Consider the following 20,623-nt stretch of genomic DNA (forward strand, 5'->3'; position numbering starts at 1 on the left):
CCCCGCCCTCACCCTGCTTCCCTGCTCATCCTCGGGAGCGTGCTCAGCAACTCCTCGCTCCACCTTGCCTTCCTCCTGTGAAATATTGCCTGTAAGGCAAGCAACAAGGGAAACACACACAATTTTTAACTGATCTGCTTTCGGAGGAGAATCTAAATAAGATAGGGTGATAGGAAACAAGATGTTTATTTTTGTTACAACCTTCTTCATTTCTGTATCTTCCCAACTTTCTATAGCAAACATGCGGTTTTTATAATGCCAAAATAAACTATATATTAAAGGGCTTGAATGGAAAAAAATACCCATTCAGTGTCTAAGGCTGATTCACTCTCAAGACAGTGTCCAGTTTTTAGGGTGAATCAGAGGCCTAAAGAGGGTTGAGGGGCTGGGAGCACGGTTTTATTCATAATCAGGAAGAAAACGCTGGGATAGATCCTGCGTGGCGAGCAGTTCCCATATGTAGCCATACGAGGGCGCTCTGAGGCGGAGCTGCGGACAGTATAGGGATGGATATTTGCCAAATAGGTTGCCAGTGCCGCCTCCAGAGGCGCCATCTCCTGGGCATCTCCTGCAGACGGTTCTGGCATTTCCCACTGCTCTATGAAGAACAAGTTTAATAAAGCAGAGAGCACACGGTTGTCCCTCAGCCGGCCTGAAGTCCCGGCCCTGCCATGGGTACTGACTCCTGTTTGTTTTAATGTTCCGATTAGAGCCATTCATGTCTGCTTTTCCTGGAAATGGGCTTGCAGCCTGGACAACAGACCGCATGACGGAAATAAAAAACATGTTTGTCATTAAATGGAAAAAGGGAAAAGGCCACATCGTCTCCCGATAATGCAGTGAGGAAGACCTCATCTCCCTCCCCAACCCCCGGTGGGGGGGGGCATGCACGCCCTCCAGGGCCAGGTTTGCGAGGTTTCCTGAGACGCTGGCTGGCACCTGAGCCCGGACCGTGGCCTGCAGTGCCAGGGTTTTCAGGTAAGCGCGCCAGCAGCAGGTGGGACTTACAAATCAGTAACTGAACATAGATGTGCAAGTGGCTGAAGCTTTCATCCCCTCACTTTACCGAGCAGTTGGCAGGCCAGGAAGGGTGGGTGTGTCCCCACAGGATGTACAGTAGCAAATGTCACCCTCTGTCCGTACCCATGCGCTTACCCACCCCAAGGCAGTGGATGCCACGTGGTGCCAATTTCCAGAACACTTGAAAACAGAAACAGAAACAACTGCTGTCCATGAAGAAGGAAATAAAGGTCCCCTGTGGGACTACACATTTGTTAAGCCACTATCAAACAGTTTCCTCAAAAAACTGAAAATGGAACTACCATATGACCAGCAATCCCACTTCTGGGGATTTATCTGAAGAAATCCAAAATACTAACTTGAAAAGACATATGATATATATCCATATGTTTATTGAAGCATTATTTACAGTGGCCAAGATATGGAAGCAAACTAAGTGTCCGTTAATACACGAACGGATAAAAAGGATGTGGCACATGTGTACAATGAAATATTACTTGGCAATGTCTGAAGACTTTTTGTTACAACTGGGAAGAGGTGCTACTGGTGTGTGATGGGTGTGAGCCCAGGGGGGGGGGCCGCTAACATCCTACACTGCACAGGACAGCCCTGGCAACAAAGGAGTGTCCCGCCCCCAATATTCGCAGTGCCAAGGCTGAGAAACCCTTCAACAACCAACCAGACCTTATAAAGAAATGAAGGCCCATGCACAGCAAGTATAAACTGCCTGGGGATTGACTTAGCAAAGAATTCACAAACCCTCTACAGAGAAAACTCTGAAACGGAGAAAAGGCAGAAAAGATTATATGAAAACACAGAGAGACATTCTGTCTGTGCTCCTGTGAACACTCGAAAGGTCGATGCCACCACCAAAACTGCTAAATTTATTGCAACCCTAATCAAAATGTAAGCTGTTTTTGTTTTCTTTAGAGATTCTACAAACATCTACCACAACTTACACAAAGGAATAAAGGGCCGTGACTAGCACAGTCGGATCTGAAGAAGAAAAAAGGAAGACTTGCTGTGCTGGGTGTAAGGCACGCTGGAAAACCCCGGTAACAGGAAGTCTGTTACTGTCTCCAAATCAAACAAGAGCAGTCAGTGGGGCCCAGAGGAGAACTCGGAAACAGACCCCTGCAAACGCAATACTGTATTTCAGAAAAGCTGTCACCAATCAGTGGGCAAGGGCAGACTAACTCTAATAACATGAAAAGAAAACCCTGGACCCCACCTGATATTACACAGAAAGATGGACTCCCTAAGGGTTTTACATAAGCCCTGTAAAATACTAAGTAAAACTATAAATAAAATTAATAGAAGACAATGTTAGTGGGTGAAAAAGTACAAATCATAAAGCAAAAGGGATTGATGAATTGGATTACTCGAAAAGAAGACATTCCTAGTCAACATAGGATGCTGTGGACAAAATGAGAAGATTGGGAGAAGATGCATGCAATATGCAAATCCAGCAAGGGACTGATACCTTGAGCAAGGGACTCTGGACGTCAGCAAGGAAAAAGAAAGAATCTGTTGAAAAAATCAGCAAAGAATATAAGTAAGCAATTAACTGAAAAAAACCTAAAAGGCTAAGAAATGTATAAAGAGATGTTCAAACTCAGTGTTAATTAGAGAAATGCAAATTATAACAACCATACACAGAAAAAAAGAAAAAGAAAGAAAGAAAAAAGGGAAAAAACACACAATCTCACTTTATACTCAGGACATTAATAGAAATTAGAAAGCTGGATAATGCCAGGTATGGCCGGAGATCCGCTGCTGGGGGTGGGGGATTGGGGCGGCCTTTCAGGAGACTCATCTGGCAGGAGGGACAGTGGTCAGGCTAAGCAAATGCCCAACCCCTGATCCAGCTCTCCCGCTCCTGGGCACATGCTTAGCGAGATTACATCAAAGACAATTAAGGGGACACGTGCAAAGATGCTCTCGAGGCTATGTTTGTGTAGCCGGAGCTAAGGCAATCCACCTGTCCACCCATGGGAGCATGCGCACAATGGGATATTTTGTGGTAACTACAAGCAACGAACACAGCAACATCTACGAGTCTTTCAAAGCATGGTGCTTAACGGGAAAAAAAATAACAAGACTTTTAGCCAGTAGCATTTTGTAAATTAGAAAACAATATGTAGACAAACAATACATGCTTCACAGAGACACAAATAAATTGCACAGCAACACAGCAACGTGGTTGCAGATCATGAATGAAGAATGGGAACGAGGAATGAGGACAAAAGGCAATGAGAAAATAAAAAGGCAAGAACGATCCTTGCAAAAGGTGGGGTCCATCTTGTCCAGTAGTATAACCTGTGGGGCATTAACTGAAACCAAACATTGGGTCTTTATGACTTCGATGAAATTTAGTTTCAAATCTTAGCCCTAGCACACCTCTCCCTCTCTCTCTCTCTCTCTCTCTCTCTCACTCTCTTTCTGACACCTACCTAGTCTTTTCCCCCACGTAATCAGCACCCGCCCCCCAGGAAGTAGAAGACAGTAGCTCAAACTGACTAATAAGCACAGGGTCTGGACCTCTGGCAGGTTAAAGATAATATCTTGACCCAAATTATGTTTCAGTGCCTGAGCCCTAAGGTGGAACCACCCCCTGGCCACTTTCCCATGAGACCAGACAGAGATGCTTGAAAAAAGTCTCAGAGCTGTTCCCAAGACCTGAAAAAACAGTTCATTACCCTTACTTCACCTCCAGCCAACCAGCTCCCAGCACAGCCCAAGCCCGTAACCCAGTGTGCTGTGATTTTGCCCCATATAATCTGTAACCTGTATGCCATGGGGGTGTCCAGGCTTTTGAGCATTCGCTTCCCGTTCTCCTGGGTGACGCCATTCATAATAAAATAGCCAGTATTTCCCCATTTCTCAGTGTCTGGTGTTAGCTCTGCTGGCGCCAGGTGGATAACTCTTCCCTTCTGTAACATCAGGGGCTGTCCACCAGGGAGCCCCAGTGAGAATGGCAGAGCAGCTCTTGCCCAGGGCTCTGTGGTGGTGGCAGCAGTGACCTGGGCAGGTGCTACCAAAGCTGCCCCAAGCAGCCTCCGGCCAAGGCTGGCAGGCCAGGAGGAGCTGGGTGCCCCAGAGCCCCACAGAGGGTGTCCTGCTCCCAGAGGGGAAATCTGAAGGGCAGGTGCTGAGCAATGGGGCTGAGGCCATTACCCCCAGGAGACCTTATTCGTGCCCACAGTCCAGCGAAGCAGAGGAGACATGCGGGGAAACACATTATACCTCATATGTCATGTATTTTAATTTTTTTAAAAAGCAGGATCATAATATACTGTTCTGTAAGATACTGTCAGCATGAAGCAGCATGCTGTCAACATTTTCTTTCTATGATACCAAATACTCTTGGTTTTATAGGATGCCTGCCAATTACCTATTGCTCAGCCCCAGGCCCCGCCCCCCTTCCCTGCTCTGCATCACAGGCACTACCTTTTCCAGGTTCCCTTTGCCAGCTGGCTTCCCACTAGGTTGAGCCAGTGGAGACCCTGTAGAAAACCAGAGGGTGGGGAAGCCAGAGTATTTCGAGCCACCCCCCCTTCCTGCGCTGTGGTTCCAGCCCCTGCATCCCCTCCCCAGCTTTGGACTTCGGTCCAGCCAGTGGGAGAGCAGTGGCTTTTTTGATGTTGCCAATCTCTGGTTTGCTGATCTAGTGTTTGACTTCTCAGCTTCCCCATCGCCTGTGTAGCCAAGCTCCTGTTCTGAAATAACGAGATGGACCCTGATGCAGGGTGGGCAGGTGCATTGTGTGGAGTGCCCCTTTTGTGCTATTATCAGTCATACAGTAGCCAGTACCCTTAAAACTAAATCTTAGTCCCCAATTATGTGTATTTCTTCTGCATAAATTTCTAGAAATTTATCCAAAACATGCTTTTGATGCATATTGCCTTGCTCCCCTCTTAAATGGTTGTACTAATCTGCACCCTCCCTGATAGCATGAGAATGCTCCCACTATTTCTCCAAGTTAGCGTTGGAAAAACAAGGGGCAATTTTAACTTCACCACTAGTGAGGGCAGTAGCGTTTCGGCTATCCCCAGCCTCCTGCGTCCAGCCCCCTTGCTCCACGTCCTCCCTCTTAGTGCCACTCACGCAGGGTCCTGCCAGCGTCAGTGGGTGTCAGCAGGGACCTGAGAGGAACTAAGTTCCCAGGTTTGTATTTTGCTCATTAAGGAGAGGGGAAAGGCCGGTGGGGAGCGCACAAAGACAGTGCTTTTTAGACGGGCTTTGTATCTGGAGTGTGAATCACGTGCACCTACAGAAACCAGCCAGCGCCCCAGGGGTTCTGCTACATCTCAGCCAGACTGCTTCAGCAGTAGACAGCAGGGCCAGCTGTGGCTCTTCAGTGGCACTTGGAACCCAGGGGCTTAGAAGATGGCCTAGGAAAAGTCATCTTCCTGTTGCAGTACTGGGTAGCTGGCAAGAGAAATATCTGGGGTTGAGACACGCCTATGAGGAAAGAGGGAAGAAACAAATTTGAGTCACTAGCGTCAACTGACAAAACCACTTAAATCAGAGTGGGCTGAAATATGAGGAATAGATTTTATATTACTTTTGCCCGAGGACTTAAAACAATGGAAATTTTATTTGTGCACCAATGTCTAGGTGTACATAAATCCTCTGGATAACCCTCTGAGGAAGTTGGGAAAGAATACTTCATTACACTGGGTGTCTGGAAAATAACCACCTTGGCTCAATCCAGAAGCTAAGAATGAGGAACGGATTCCTCTCAAGAATGTGCTTTTTATTCTAAAAACTCTCAACTTTTTTCTTCAGAACATTCTGGGTTTTAGGTGGTTGTGTTTTCTGAATTGCAGTTCACTTAAGGCCCTTGAATAAAACCTGTCATTTAAGTCTACTGAAGCCTCCTGATTCATTTGCACACCTGTCGAAGCGCACGGCCAAATCATGGCACCCACAAATTATTCGTACTGGCCAGGAGGTACGGATACGCCCAAACCATGACTACACTCGAAAACACTCAGGAACCACACGTGGAGTATTTTGAAAAATGTTAAAATTTATTCATAGTTAACAGCACTTAGTTAATTCAACTAGTTCTTTATTGTACATCACAACATTACTAGACTGAGTGCTCGAGGGTCTGAGATCTGCCATTCAGCACATCCCAGTCCAAGACTGAGATCCACTGCGCTCGCATCGGGCAAAGCGCATCAGCAAGGACTGTCGCCGAACGGTGGGCACCACGTTGAAGCGGCACGTGCCAGTGCCCTTTTTCACACACCAACAACACAGCTCTCATAGCCACACACACAGCTCTGCCCTTAATATACAATGAGTGATTTCATGGATGGGGCCTCATGGTCAAATCCGAAAGTTAAAATTCATCTTTATTTCTTGGGCTTCCTTCAGTTATACACAACTCGAGACACCGTTCTCGGTACAAGTACGACAGATGTGCAAAAATTGGGCGCTACTGAATCGCATCTTCCCATCTTTCTGTTTTGACGCTCGTATGCTACGCAGTCATGTTGCAAGACCATTCCTTCTTTACATTTTAGTGTCCAGGGATGAGATGGGCTTAAGTATTCGGAAGTAACTTCATTCCTGAAAAGTAGGGTATGAAAGGTTTTACACTGCTCCTGCTGCCTCCCCCCTCCCAGCTGTTTGAAATAAATACCGCACATAAAAACAGCTTAGGCTAGAGGAGCCCTCCACAAGCTTCTTGTAAAACATTTACAAAACCAGTTTTGCTGGGAGGACACAAATCTCCAAAAGTGTTGTCCCTGAGGCTTCATTCCTTTGTTGGTTTCATTGTTTTGGTTCGCTATCAACGATCAGACACAGTTTTTAAAAAAACATTTTTGGTGGCTTCTTTTTTCTTACTAGAGAGCTTTAAAATTGTACTGACGGCCTTAAGAATGAAGACTGCTAAGCCGTGAGTCTGAGTCCTTTGGTTAACATCCCAGGTAACATTGCCCCGGGAGTGTCTCTACGCAGCGCAGCCAGTGGCTGTGGTTTCCTCAACCCATAGGCCCAGCCTCCTTCACCCTCTCCCTTGCTCTCTGCCTTTCAGAGTCTGCAGGGAAAGAAGGACCCGGGAGGGCGCTGCTCAGCCCTTCATCCACCATGAAGAAACTTCCCTTCTCTTCCCGCAGGCGAATGAGGTATTTCTAGTAACCAGTCACCTTCCATCCTTTACCCAATCTTCCAATGAGGCCAGGTCTGAGGAGCCCCTGTGTATCTATATATACAACAAACTAACATATAAATACATACACACAATTGATTATCACATACTATACCCAGATGAAGGAGCACATGTACTTCATGAGCTAAATAAATTTCAAACATAAGTTAAAATGAAAATACAGTGTTTACACTTCTGCCGGAAAAATATTTTAAAAATCAGACCTAAAAGTCCCCCACTCTCTCCTAAACGTCCAGTGGTCACGATGACTCGTGAGCCCCCGAGGAGATGCAACAACTCCACGTGCACGACACGTCACCTCGTGGCTTTGGTACTGTGTGCTCAGACCCAGGACGCTTTAATTCCAAGGATAGTGACCCTCCAGGTGAAGCGTGTAGATGGGGCTGAAGAGGAGCTGCCACGGGGCTATCCACGATTTCCCTCCACTGCCACCCCTCATCCGTCCCCACATTCTGCATGTGGGAGAATCGGGCTCAAGTCAGTGGAGACCTCTCAGGTCTCTGAGAAACAGCATCAACCTCCATGCTGGAGGATGCTCTCCACCTAGAAAAGTCACATCCAGGGTCCAAGATGAAGCAGCCAGAGTTCAAGGTGAAGCAACTGTATCTTTTCACTAGTGTCCTGCAGGATTATATACGAACATGGAATTCGGCTAGGGAGTTACTAAAGGTTAAAATTTGCTTTAAGTTTTAAGAGAACCAGGGGCAATGGTTGTGACAAGTGTGAACAAATCCTTACTTCGAATTTATCTCAGGAAGGCCAAAGCTTGGGTACCAAAATCTACAGTGAGGATACACAGACACAAAATGCAGTCTGGCAGAGTCCTCTCTGCCAAGGAAGAGCCGAGGGGTCTGTCTCTGACACAGGGGATGACATCTTATAATTTAAAAGAGCAGGGAAGAGGGGAACCAGAGGAAGTCCGTCCCGACTTCAGGGACTCTACCGCTGTCCAGCCTCACGGATGCGACAGGCCACCGCAGTGATGAGAGCCGCCCCCTTCCCGCTGCCGTCCTCTGACTCCAGGAAGCACACGTCACACTTCGGAGCCAGGTCCTTGACGGTCGCATGCATGACTTTAGCAAAGCTGGAAAAGTTGGGGGGAAGACACAGAAAAAAAACCCAGTCATGATCGATTTGTGTCCTCAGAGGTGAGACACTATGAAGTGATGCTGGAAACCCGGGAACAATCGAGATGAAGAAAAGAATGACAGCTACCATGTATTAAACACTTACTGTGTATTACCCATCAGAAAACGGAGCCTTGGAGCCACTACCAAAATGCCCAAATTCTATGTCAGAGCAGGCGAGTGGGAAGCTAAGGTTCAAATGTCTGAGATGCTGGCAAGTTTTGTTCTTCAAACTCTTCAGTGGAAGAGAAGTTCAACAGTCATGCCTTGCAGAAGGGCACAACCTGGTCATAAACTCTGGAGGGAAGGACCAAGCCCCCACGCACTCCATTTTCCAGTGGTGCTGACTCACATCGTCCCGACTGAGTCCAAAATGCCATTAAAGGCCAAAGGAGCAGGCTCCAGGGGTTGCTGTTGGGACATTACAGAGACCTGCCTTACTCATCTGTGAAGCCAAGGACAGAGGCTCCTAACACCAAGCCCCACTGCTGGCAGCTGGGCTTCTATCCTCTTGCCAGTCCTCACCTGGGACTAAGGCTCCCATTTTCACAGTGACAGGGAACATCAACAAAAGGGGCTTGGAACTTCTCAAGGGCCACTCTTTTCACTACCTGCGTAAACTTTGGACAAGTCTCTCAACTCCTTGAAGCAACCCTGCTGACAGCAGGTGGCAATGCAATTGACAAGTCTCTCCATCCTCACTCCACACCACCTACTGCCCTGGCCTGGGGAACAGCTCTATTATTTTACCTTTTAGCTGAAAAGCTTCCAGGGGAGAAGAGCTAGGACATTCCCTGATGTTGAAATAATTTATCCAAAACATATGCCAATGAGCGAAGAAGGGAGAAGAGAAATGGCGATCGGGGTTGAGAAAGCAGGAAATAGAGAAAGACCGGGGAAAGAAAAACTAAAAGGGAAATCAGTGCTTCTCTCCTGGGAGAGGGTGCAGTAGGAAACCTTTCTATAAAGGGCCAGACAGTAGATACACTTTCAGCCCTGTGGGCCATAAGGTCTGTTGTGACTACTCTGCCTTGGTAGCTGAAAGCAGCCATAGAAAAACAATACAAATGAGTGAGCGTGGCTGCGTTCCAATAAAACTTTATTTATAAAAAGTCACAGCTGTAGTCTGCCAGCCCCTGCTTTAGACTGTAGAAAAATGTTACTCCAGAAACCTAGGTTTCGGCATACTTGCACTAGAATGTTCACAGCAGCACTGTCTGTGATAGTCAATAACTCAGTATCCTCTAGCAGTAGAGTAGCAACAGTACAACTAAACAGCCCTGAAATTTAATGAACTACAAAGGTACTTCAGTGTGGATGCGTGGCCAAGCCAGAAATGCTACACGGAAAAAGTCAGTCACAAAGGAAGAGATGCCATAGGATTCCCCTACGGCAGATTCAGAATTAGCTAAGACAGTGGAGATACACACACAGATACTTACACAGGGAAACGGAAGCAAGGGCCCACAGCGCCACAGCACTGCCCCAGGCAGGACAGGGAACGGAGCAACTGGGGAGGGGCTCACAGGAGCTTGGGCGGGGAAACTCAGGCCTACTTCTGATTATTAATCTTTAATCTAAAATATGCACATTAATACACTCTTTGCAATGGCTGATTATTTGCCCTAAGGTAAAGCAAGGAAAGAACAGAAAGGAGGGAAGAAAGATGCAGAGGGTGCAGAGGTCACTCACTGAGGATGTAGCTTGTAGAGGGTTCCATCCACACCCACTGTCACTTTCAGAGTGTCCAGCCCACGGTTTTCTCGTATTTTGTCCACCACAGCGGCCATGCCTGCGCCACAGAGCTGGGCCGCCCGCCGCGCCACCACAGCGCACACCTCCTTGACGATGATGCTGTCGTCACAGGTGCTCTCAAGCCCCAAGTGGTGCAGGATGGCTCGGACCTGCAGCAGGGCCAGGCGGTCACTGGGGCGGGAGGGAGACAGCAAGTGGTCAGTCGTGTGCCGAGAGGGGCCAGTGGCCTGTAATACTAGGAGCCTGGCCATTGGGAGCTGAGTGTAAAGGCCGTCGCCCTGCAAGGTGGCTCCTGTTCTGAACGCAGTTCAGGAACCAGTGCTCGTTGCACCGGGCCACACGGACTTCCTGAGTGTGGCAGGAACACGGAGGAACAGCTCCCTACTCCACTCTGCCTGCATGAGGCCAGGCAATGCGGATCCGCAAAACAAAAGGACATTCACCATCTAGGTATTCCACTCATTTGGAAATAATAAAGATGAGATGACGCTCGTATGTGGCAGTAGTTGCGAAACTCTCCCATGTCCATTCTCTCAGTGCTGCATACGGGTCAGCAGGACAGGCACGGCCAGCCAACACCACCAGATCCAGGTCTGTTTCTACTCCCCCACCCTGGGTGGTCTGAAACCCATTTGTGGGCTATTTATGAAACAAATGTAAATAAAAGTGTAGGAAGAAAACAAACCCTATTGTAAAGGGAACTGAGACCCCTGGAATCATCTCCTTGCACATAAACAGACACATAGAACATTTCCTTTCTACCCACTGGTGCAGGAGCCTCGGGCCCATTCATGTCGGTTCCTGTTTTTCTATTTGCCTGAGAGTAATGACACAGCGTTAATTTTTAAAGGGCTCTAAAATTCACCATTCTAATTTGGAGCTGACTTTTCTGCCTTAAGACTGGAGAGGGGAGGCTTTGCTTTAATGAGCTGCCACCTGGCATCTGTCTGCAACGCCCGACAAGCCGCCTTCCTCTGTCCCGGGTGCCTTATTACTATAGCCAGCAGCTAGGAAGAACCCTCTGGCCAAGGATAAGTGCTTTAATAGGTTATCTTTCTAACTTTAATATTGTATCTAAAACCCAATATTACTTTGCATGGGCTTAGGCCAGTTTAGTATGATTTTTCATGGGACTGTTATATATTTTCCCTTAAAATGCCAACTGTCTATAAGATACTTGAAAATATACACAGGGGGATGAGGGAAAAAAAGAAAAGGAATTATTTTCTGGAGGGTGGGCCCCTTGTAGTACAGGCTTCCCCTGCTAGGTGAGTATCCTAGGAACCCATCTTTATCAGTGAGCCAGATGGCATTGTTGTGAGAGGCTGAATTCAGCTTCAGTGAATTTTTTTTGAAGAGTCTTTTAACGCCTTTGCCCTTTTCGTGATGGGCGGTTTACAAGTGCACCTGCCCACACAGCAGCTGAGTGTTCAGCAGTTTTTGACCAAAAACAGCATGATCCTCATGCCCACCCTCCCTATTCACCTGATCTTGCCCCGAGTGACTTTTTTTTTGTTTTGCCAGATGAAAAAAGTCCTTAAAGGGGCACATTTTGGTGATGTGGAAGAGGTAAAACAAATTGACGGGCTCAAAAACTGTTTTGAGTGGTGGGGAAAAAGTCTCAATAGGTGTGTTGCATGAAATGGAGAGTACTTCAAAGGTGACTGAAGTTTAAATGTGTAAGAATATACAATTTTTTATAAGTAAATTCTGGGGGTTTTGCCCCCCCCTACAGATATGAATGTGTCAGCAACTAAACCGCCCTTTGCGTAAGCCACACCCTGATCTGACTTGAGCTGAGGAGGACATGGTCCTACCCTCGTCCAGGACCTCAATTCTCACCTCTCAATCTGAGACAGGAACTTGGTTTCAAAGATTCCCCTCGTCTTGAGCCTCTCTGAGATGCGGCCACGGAATAGCAGCCCGCGCTTGGTGAAATCGATGAGAATGTTCCGGACAATCTCGCCCAAGTACATGCCACTGATCATTTTCTCATACCTGCAATGCGGGGAACATCCATGGAGATTAAGTAGGAAGGTGGTTGGGATGTATCGAGTCACCCCCTGCCCCCCGACACATTTGAATGTAGGGGGCATGCAGAGTCCCCTTGGTGGGAAAGGAAATGCTACTTGATTCACTAGAGCAGGGTTCCTGGTGGTCGGTGAAGCTGGCTACAGTGTCCAAGGCCCACAGGGTTCCCTGGAACTGGCCCCACCTTCTGGGCTCATTTCCAAGGCTTCCTGACTTCTCAAGAAGCAATACCCAAAGCTACCACACTTCCTGGAGAAGGTAGGATTCTTAATCCTTCACCCCACTAGGCACTTGGCGTGCTTTCTCTTAGACCTAATCAGACGCCCTGTCATGGCCCCCAAAACTGACTGTGACTACTCAGCGGCTGAGGGTCTTCTCACCTTCAGTAGTACCTTACAAAAGTCGAGGTCCCGGGTTTCAAGCAAGACCCCATTGCTCCTCCATCTTGCTTTACCCAAGGCTGTGCCCCTCATTAATGTTGCCTGTGACCTCTACTCTGGACAAATGTTTTATGAAATACGTTATGCACTTTACTGGTCCTGGATTAATCTAGTTCAGAAACACTACATCTTCCTAGGGGGAAGCATGCTGGTCTTACACCATTGTCTCTCAGCTCTGATCCTCCCCATACCACAGGGGGGCTTTGTGGTGCTGGGGCTGGTCCCCCATCCAGTCCCGACCACAGAAGGCACTACATCCCGGACGGCGGGAGGAGGAGGAGGAGGAGGCGGTCTGCTCCTGTTGGCTTCCTGTTCCTGCCCGCCTCACCCCGGCAATGCTTCTGCTCCTTCACCCTGGTGACATCCAGTGCTCCAGTCACAGCCCCCCTGCCACTGGTTTTCCCCACCATCCCATGCCTAGGAAGGTCTCAACACTCCCTCTGCAGCCTGTTCTCACAGTCCTAGCGGTGGGAGCTGCTCCTTACATGCATGAACTCTGTGTTCCTCGTGCCCCCTTTGTCTTTTCACCCCTCTAACACCTGTGTGCCCGTCCCCTGCGTGAAATTCTCCTGGCAACATACTGTTGCCATTTGTTTTCCCAACGGGGCATTGAAGGCATCGCAGGCCAGCAGGGGAAAGGACCTTACCCAGAACTCCCCAGATGTGTTAGACAAGAAACCCTTCCCAAGGAAATCTCTTCTACTAACATCTCAAGGGAAAGAGCATGGCGGGCTTTGCTATGGTAGAGGACCCGATTGCTGGTCGTTATCAGTTCTGGGATACGTGTACCAGCGACCACATGCAGCTGCGTGCCTACCTCTGTTTGCCAGGGTTGAGGGAAAGCTCATCCACAGCTACGTCGAACTCCGTGCGGATGTCATCCAGGCACCCATTGTCACCGAAGGCTCCCCACTCCATGTTGACACACATCCGCCCCTCTTCCCCCTCCACCAGCTCCACGTTCCGCATCTCCTCCATGTAGCAGGCGTTGCTGCCCGTGCCTGCCAGCCACAGAGACAGTGGGGCCTCACTCAGCGTCACCACCCACCCACCCACCCAAGGCCGTGTGTACCCAAGTGGGAAGGACAGCCTAGGTCCTTACCAACAATGAGGCCGACTTCACAGTGAGGGTCTTCATAGCCACAGGTCATCATAGTCCCGACGGTGTCATTCACCACGGCAACCACGTCCAGGTCAAACTCCTGAGAGGGTGAAAGCAGATGCCCAGTCCACAAGCGAACCACAACATTCTCCCTTCAGACACTTGCAAGGGAGACTTACATGCCTATAGAACTTGGCCAACCTGGCTCAGTCATTCTTTTCGCTCAGGCCTCTGCTCAAATGCCACCTCCTCAGAGACCTTCTCTGGTTATACTGTTTAAAAGAGGGTCCCTTCCCCTCTCAGTCTGTCCTTACCCAACTTCACTGTTCTCCATAGCTCCACAGCGCTGACATTAGCTCAGGGGTTGCTCCTAGTGCAGGAGTGTGTTGTGAACCTCCCTGAACCCCCAGTGCCAAGGGCAGGGCTTGACCCACAGCGGACACTTGTGAATTGCTGAAGGACTAAGTTCACTGTCGCCCTATACCATTCAACCACACTCAGCGTTTCCCCCACTTTCGAACGCGCAGGTCATTTCGGGCCCGTGCCCCGTCTCTCCCACCTCGCGCCGGTGGATGGCCTCCTTCAGCAGGGTGACCACGTCCTCGCCCTCGCAGCCGGATGCCTTGAAGCCTTTCGTCCACTTGAGGAGGATGCTCTAAAAACCACACAGGGGCAGTGATGGGCTATCAGAAAAGGACTCCTGAGTGCTTCCTTTATACAGGTTCTACAGATTCTCTTCAGGAACCAATCATCTCACCCACAAACGATTCTAAAGTGGCTTCAACCACCTGAATTTCCTGAGTGCCTACAGTGTACCAGGTAGTAAGCTAAGTACAGCCCATGTGTTACATCATTTAATCCTCACAGCAACCTTGTGAAGTGTTTCTCATTATCATGCCCATTTTACAGGTGACTGCGGCCCTGGAGTAACCTGCCCAAGGCCTGCAGCTTGGAGAAACAGAGCAGGACTCACACCCAGGCCCACCGGCTCCACGGGATGGGCCACACAGCCGCCCCTGCCAGGAACTAAGTTCTACATACTTGTTTCTGTCACTGGGAACAGCAGTTGGCCCTGCCCCCATCCTATATTTATCTCAGTGGGGTCAGTGTGTGTCTCTTAACTTTCAAACTCCAGTACACAGCAAACAAGTGTCCCGCCCATAGTCGGGGTAACACCTAGGCTTCACCCCCATCCCAGTGAGGGGAGCAGTATGGGGTCCTTGGAGCCCCCCCGTAGCCCTCTCACCTTTAATGTGGCCCCTTGCCATGTCACAGGGCCCTCTGGGAGCAGATGACATGGTGGCTTTGAACAGGAGAGACATCTTCAAAAAGAAAGGGTTTTGTTCCCTGGTTCCATCAAGAAACAGAGGTCAAGGACACCCAGGCCCCGCTCCCAAGACGCCCTAATCATAAACCGGCTGTGTGCTCCCTGTCCGCCCACTGTCCGCCTGGTTCCTCCAGGCATGTTGGTTGTTTGTGCCCATCAGCCTGGCGTTTCACAGCCCAGGAGTTTGGTACTGCTAGTCAACTTGAACAGGCCACACTGAGTTCTGATCCTGGGAGCCTCGGAAAAGCAAAGTGCCATCCGGCACAGCCCTGGTTTACACGCCCACATCCCGACACCGTGTCCTTATCTGCACCCAACTCACTTGTCTACCGATGAGCTTTACACCTCTGATGAAATTTTGGGTTTTGGCCACTTATAGGTTTATAAAATGTTCAAAAACATTATTCAGGGGGAGCTAAGACAAAGAGAGGCCCCGACAGCTGGGGAGACTTGCCCGAGGCCACCAGCTGGTCAAGGCAGCCGATGCTGCCACAGCGCCTGTGGCAGCAAAGAAACAAAGAAACTGGAAAAGCTAAAAGCGACACTGGAGTAGTTAACACCAGACAGAAGTTAACAGATATTGGGGGAAACTGGGGGGGAAAGGGCTCTGAATGCAACACGTCCCCAACCTTAACCATTGTAGAGCACGCGGCGAATCTAACTCTCAGCGGGAGCAGCAGGAGGCATTTGCAGAACTCAGCTGAGCTACGCGAGGGCTGCTGTTCCAGGGGCCCCGTGGAGAGCATGGCCTTTCCTCGCCCCTGGGCCGAGCTCCCTGAACCTGTGACTGTTCCCACCGACCTGCTGCCCTTCTCCACCCTGCAGGCCTGTTTGTACTTCTCCCCTATCGACTCATTCTTCTGACTTGGATGATGCAAGGGTTCCTCGTGCCCCCCACAGATGGGGGGCTCGGGATACATCACACGCCCTCAGGGCTTTCGCGCTCCATCGGTGCCACATTCCAAGCAGCAGCTCTGGCTTTTCTGAGCTTGCTCCAGCAGTCCAGTTTATGTGTGAGAGCCTATAGCAGAGACTGTGCCTTTGGTGCCCTGGCAACCCATCCACAGCACAGTATCCACGTGTGCTCTGCACATAAGCTTCACAATGACAAAGACAAGAACAACTGCTCAATGACAGTAACTTGACATCTAATGTACCAAGTACAGACCCTGATCAAGCCCGAGAATCACCTACTCATCTCTGACACTTCCTAACACACCCATGACCAGCACGTCTGAGAACACTAGTCTTCCGCACTCGCTCCTTGCATCCAAGGGAATGAAGAGCAAAGGTGAGACTAAAGGAGAGTGAGGACATCCGAACAATAGGAGATGAATGAAAATGTCCTGAACTTAAAACACAGACCTCAGGAGCAACTGAGCTTAATTGAGAGCGTGGGCTTAGGTGTTAGAAAAACTAGAATTCGAACCATGGCTTAGCCATTCCCGAGCTAACTGAACTGGTCTAGGTCTTGCAACCTAAGAAATGGCAGGTTTTGATAGCTGGCAAATCTCTAAAGACCTATTTTTCTTTCTGCAAAATGGGTATACAAAACCTACCTTATATGTTGCTGTGAGGTTAAATGATATATGCATGGAGAAAGCCTGGCACAGTTCCTGGCGTAAAGTGCTTTAAAATGTTAGCTGTTGATTAAAAGTTTAATTAGCATCGTCATTGTCATCCCAAAGATTATTACACTGAGCTAGCCTGTTTAACCTCCACCAGCTCTGACCTAACTCATTCCCACCAACCAGCCCCTCCTCACATCTGGTCACTCTGCCCTTCTCTTCCTCCTCTCAGCTCAACTTTCTCACCTGCTCCAAACCCTGGCTGGCATGGAGTCAATAAAGCCCCTAAGAGAGCCCTCCAGAAAGGCCCTGTTACCTCATCCAGGCTGTTCTGCTGGCAGGGGAAGGAGAAGGTGAAGCCCAGGGGCAGGGACACGCCCTTCATGCCCATGTACTCGAGGAAGTCGGCGATGCACTGGACGATATGGTCAAAGAGCTGCAGGGAGAAGGTGGGCTCTAAGGGAGGGGGCCCTGGCCAGGGCAGGTGACCCCCCAGCAAGGCTTGGGCACAGGTGAGGCCTCCACTCAGGAGAAATACAAGATCAGGTGTAATCCTAAGGCTAGCCCTGGGTCTGGGCCCGCCTAGCCCTCCCCAGGACCATGGCGAGCAGAGAAAGCACTCTTCTCCCAGGCAAAACGTGGGCGTATACTGGGGTCCCTCCCAGAGGCGCCACCTGCCTCACCTCGTCCCCTGTGCCGTGCATGGCCTCCTGCGGGATGGCGTAGATCTTGTTGTGCATCTCCACCCCACGCCGCTTCCCGTTCCGCACGCGTACCAGCAGGACCCGGAAATTGGTACCCCCAAGGTCCAAAGCCAGGAAATCACCTTTCTCTGGAAAACAAACCCAGGGAGATGACAACTGGGGCATCGCCACTTGGCCACATCCGACGGCGACAGGGTCTCAATCACCTTCTCCTAATGGGGAGATCTCCTAGGGGGCCCTCGACAACTTCAGGGGAGATGGGCTGTGAGCTCCACCTAACAGTAAAGAAGATAAGACCCTGGGACCAGAGAGGCCTGCTGGCTCCTTAGTGGTTGTCAAATGAGTTCAAGTGGCAGGGACCCAAAAGTCACAATGAGCTCTGCAGAACGAGGGCAAGGGTGACACAGCACACTGAAAAATATCTAAACCTGCCATTCATGCTAGATAAAACGCCACCTGATGTTAGGTTCTAGAATAGAGAAGGGATGGCCATCAAGCGCCTCCTTCCCTGCGCAATCACCACGTGCTACATGCCTCACGCACCGTCAGGCAGCCCAGGGAGGGAGGCGTTGCGTTCCCCTCTGATGAGGGGGTAAGACCCGGCCAAGCTAGGCTGAGTCACTTGCCCAGGGCCACGCAGCCAGAGAGGGTAGAGCGTGTACCAGTTGCTTTACACTGGCCTGGTCAACAATTGTTTTCTGTGAACTGGGAAAATGCTGCCATTTCTTCGGTTGTGTGGCGTAGCCCAGGGGCCCGCAATATTTTTCTGTGAAGGGCCGGGTGGTAAACATTTCAGGCCCCATAAGCCAGTCTCCGCTGCAACCACACAGCTCTGCACGGTCATGCAAAGCAGCCATAAACAGTACGTAGGCAAACAGGCAGGGCTGTGTAAAAGGAAGTTCATTTACAAAAATAGATGGTGGGCCAGATTCAGTCTGTGGGCCTTAGTGCGCCAACCCCTGACCTAGGGCTGATAAAAACAGGCCCTGGAACCCAAATCCCTGGGATCGGATCCCAGCTCTGCTACTTTCCAGCTGGGTGAACTTGGGCAGGTTTCCTCATTTCTGGGCCTAGTTCTGTGTCAGCCATGACAACTAATCTCTGTTAACAGGAAGAGATCAAATGAATTCAAATGTGTGACATGCTTAGAGAAGTGCTTGACACTTGGTAAGCATTCAGTAAGTGTTTACTATTATCAATGTTCAAATTTTATCAGAGGAAACCTTGATTGAGCTTCCTCTGATAAATTTCCTGTACAGGTGATCCCCCGTTGAGGATGGTTTGACTTAACGATTTTTTTTAATCCCTCCCTGAGGACATTTTCTTTTGCTATTTTAGAGAAAGGAAGGGAGAGAGAGAAACGTCAATGCGAGAGAAGCACTGATTGGTTGCTTTCGTACACGCACAGACAAGGGATATGCACAGGACCGGATCAGAAGATGCAGAAGAGGAACTGCAAATGCCGGTGCCATGATGGGGATGAACTCGCAACCTAGGTATGTGCCCCGCCCTGAAATCGGTCCTGCAACCTTTCGGTTACAGGATGATGCTCCAACCACTGAGCCACAGGGGCCAGGGCTGACAGTGATTTTTTGACTTTACAAAGGTGTGAAATCAATTTGCATTCAGATAGAATCCGTACCTTGAATTTTGATCTTTTCCCGGGCTAGTCACTTATGGTATAATACTCTTGTGACGTAGGGAAGCCGCAGTGAGCCACCACTGCTAGTGAGCCATGCAAGCCCCGGGGAAACACCAGCACCTCACAGTGTAATCAGTGTGTCAGATGATGTTACCCAACTGTAGGCTAATGTATGTATGTGTTCTGAGCACATTTCAGGTAGGCTAGGCGAAGCTGTGACGTTCAGCAGGTTAGGTGTGTTAACTGCATTTTCGACTTACAGTGGGTTTATTGGGATGTAACCCTATTGAGTTGAGGAGCATCTGGACTATAGCTGAGGAAATACGTTCTGGTGCAAACATTCAAGGCTAAGGCTAAGGAGTCCCCCCAGAGTGTCGACACCAGGACAAAAGCCCACGGTGGTGAGCTGGGTGGCAACTCTGCCACGTACCTGTGCCATCAGGGGTGGCGCACACGTAGGTGGGCAGCATCTTGACAGTGGCAATGGCGTGAGTCTCCTTGCTCAGGCCTCGCTCTATTTCTACCTTCATCCTCTTCTTGACTTCCAGCAGCTGCTCACGGCTCAGCTTCAGAGACTCCAAGATCTTCTGCCGAACTCGGTGTTGGTCAGCCAGCCGGTAGGCCACTGCTGTCACCATGGCTGCCCCCTTGCCACTGCCATCCTCAGAGCGGAGGAAGCGGATGTCGCAGTCAGGCACCAGGCGCCGCACGGTCTTGTGAAGACGCTTGGCAAAACTGCAGTCACCGAGATGGGGTAAGAAGTGAGGGTCCACAGCTAGAGTCAATGGCGCTAATGGTTGGGGCATTCGCTCACCACCTCAGCGCAAACGCCAAGAGGCACCTGCAGAAGCAGATGCTGCCCTGAACATCCCCTCCCCTGTTTCCCAAGGTAGGGGGGTCACTGAGCAAAAGCTTACATATTCAACTGTGACCACCCTGGCTGGGTCCTGGCTGGCCTGCTGAAAGGAAAGGACCCTTCCTGGAAGCCATTGCCTCCTGCAGGAAGTCACATAGACCCCCTCTTCCCACACACCACAGCTCCTGTGCCCCATATATCAGCCTCTTTGCTGGAGCAGCACCGTGGAATCAGGTGATTCTGACACCAACTACTATTCATGTTTAATCATTCATTTCATTAGATGCTGCCTGGGAAAGACCCAATTCAGAAAAAATTGAAATGCTCTTCTGGACTTTGGCCTTTCTTTGGCCAATTCCTGCCAAAAATGCCAAAGATGCCTGAACAGGTGTGCTCAGCAAGAAATTCTTGGGTGGCGGCTGCTCTGAGCCATGGTCTCCAGGACTTCGCCACTGCAGTCTGCGGGCCCGCAGCACCACTGGGTCGAACCCAGAACTTGTGACTCAGACCCAGACTCTCCCTTAGTGAGATGCCCCCGTGATTCGTGTGCACTCTACAGTGTTTGCAGCACTGGACTAGGAGGCCAGGGAATGGGAGGGCTGAGACCTTCGGCAACAACCAGTTCAGTCAGTGAAGGCCTACTGAGCAGGCACCCATAACAGGTGCACGTGAGGGGACAAGTGGGCACCACAGAGACAGCTATCTTCCAGGTCCCAACTGAAATCTGCAGATTTTGGCACTTATGACCCGAGGGGTCAAAACGTGAAGGGCAGGGCTGGATCAATTCCATACCCAGGTCAGCCAGAGAGGCTGATAACCCACTAGGCTGAGGTGGCCCCTGCCAGAGGACACAGCACCTGAAGG

At 49.8% G+C, this 20,623-nt stretch overlaps 1 protein-coding gene across 2 annotated transcripts in view; it reads right to left on the reverse strand.

Moving 5' to 3' along the window:
• Positions 1 to 6,035: 6,035 nt before the first annotated feature.
• HK2 (hexokinase 2) overlaps positions 6,036 to 20,623 on the reverse strand; it is a 58,140-nt gene continuing 43,552 nt past the window's right edge. For both annotated transcript variants that reach the window (XM_024558444.4, XM_045193812.2), the window contains exons 10-18: positions 19,334 to 19,638; positions 17,241 to 17,389; positions 16,874 to 16,993; positions 14,222 to 14,317; positions 13,663 to 13,762; positions 13,378 to 13,561; positions 11,932 to 12,087; positions 10,027 to 10,260; positions 6,036 to 8,291 (exon numbers count right to left, since the gene is read on the reverse strand). In XM_024558444.4, the coding sequence (XP_024414212.2) occupies positions 8,147 to 8,291; positions 10,027 to 10,260; positions 11,932 to 12,087; positions 13,378 to 13,561; positions 13,663 to 13,762; positions 14,222 to 14,317; positions 16,874 to 16,993; positions 17,241 to 17,389; positions 19,334 to 19,638 (1,489 nt within the window). In that variant the 3' untranslated portion in view covers positions 6,036 to 8,146. The remainder of the gene's footprint in view (positions 8,292 to 10,026; positions 10,261 to 11,931; positions 12,088 to 13,377; positions 13,562 to 13,662; positions 13,763 to 14,221; positions 14,318 to 16,873; positions 16,994 to 17,240; positions 17,390 to 19,333; positions 19,639 to 20,623) is intronic.

Source organism: Desmodus rotundus, chromosome 5 (genome assembly GCF_022682495.2).
Source record: "Desmodus rotundus isolate HL8 chromosome 5, HLdesRot8A.1, whole genome shotgun sequence".
Taxonomy (NCBI): domain Eukaryota; kingdom Metazoa; phylum Chordata; class Mammalia; order Chiroptera; family Phyllostomidae; genus Desmodus; species Desmodus rotundus.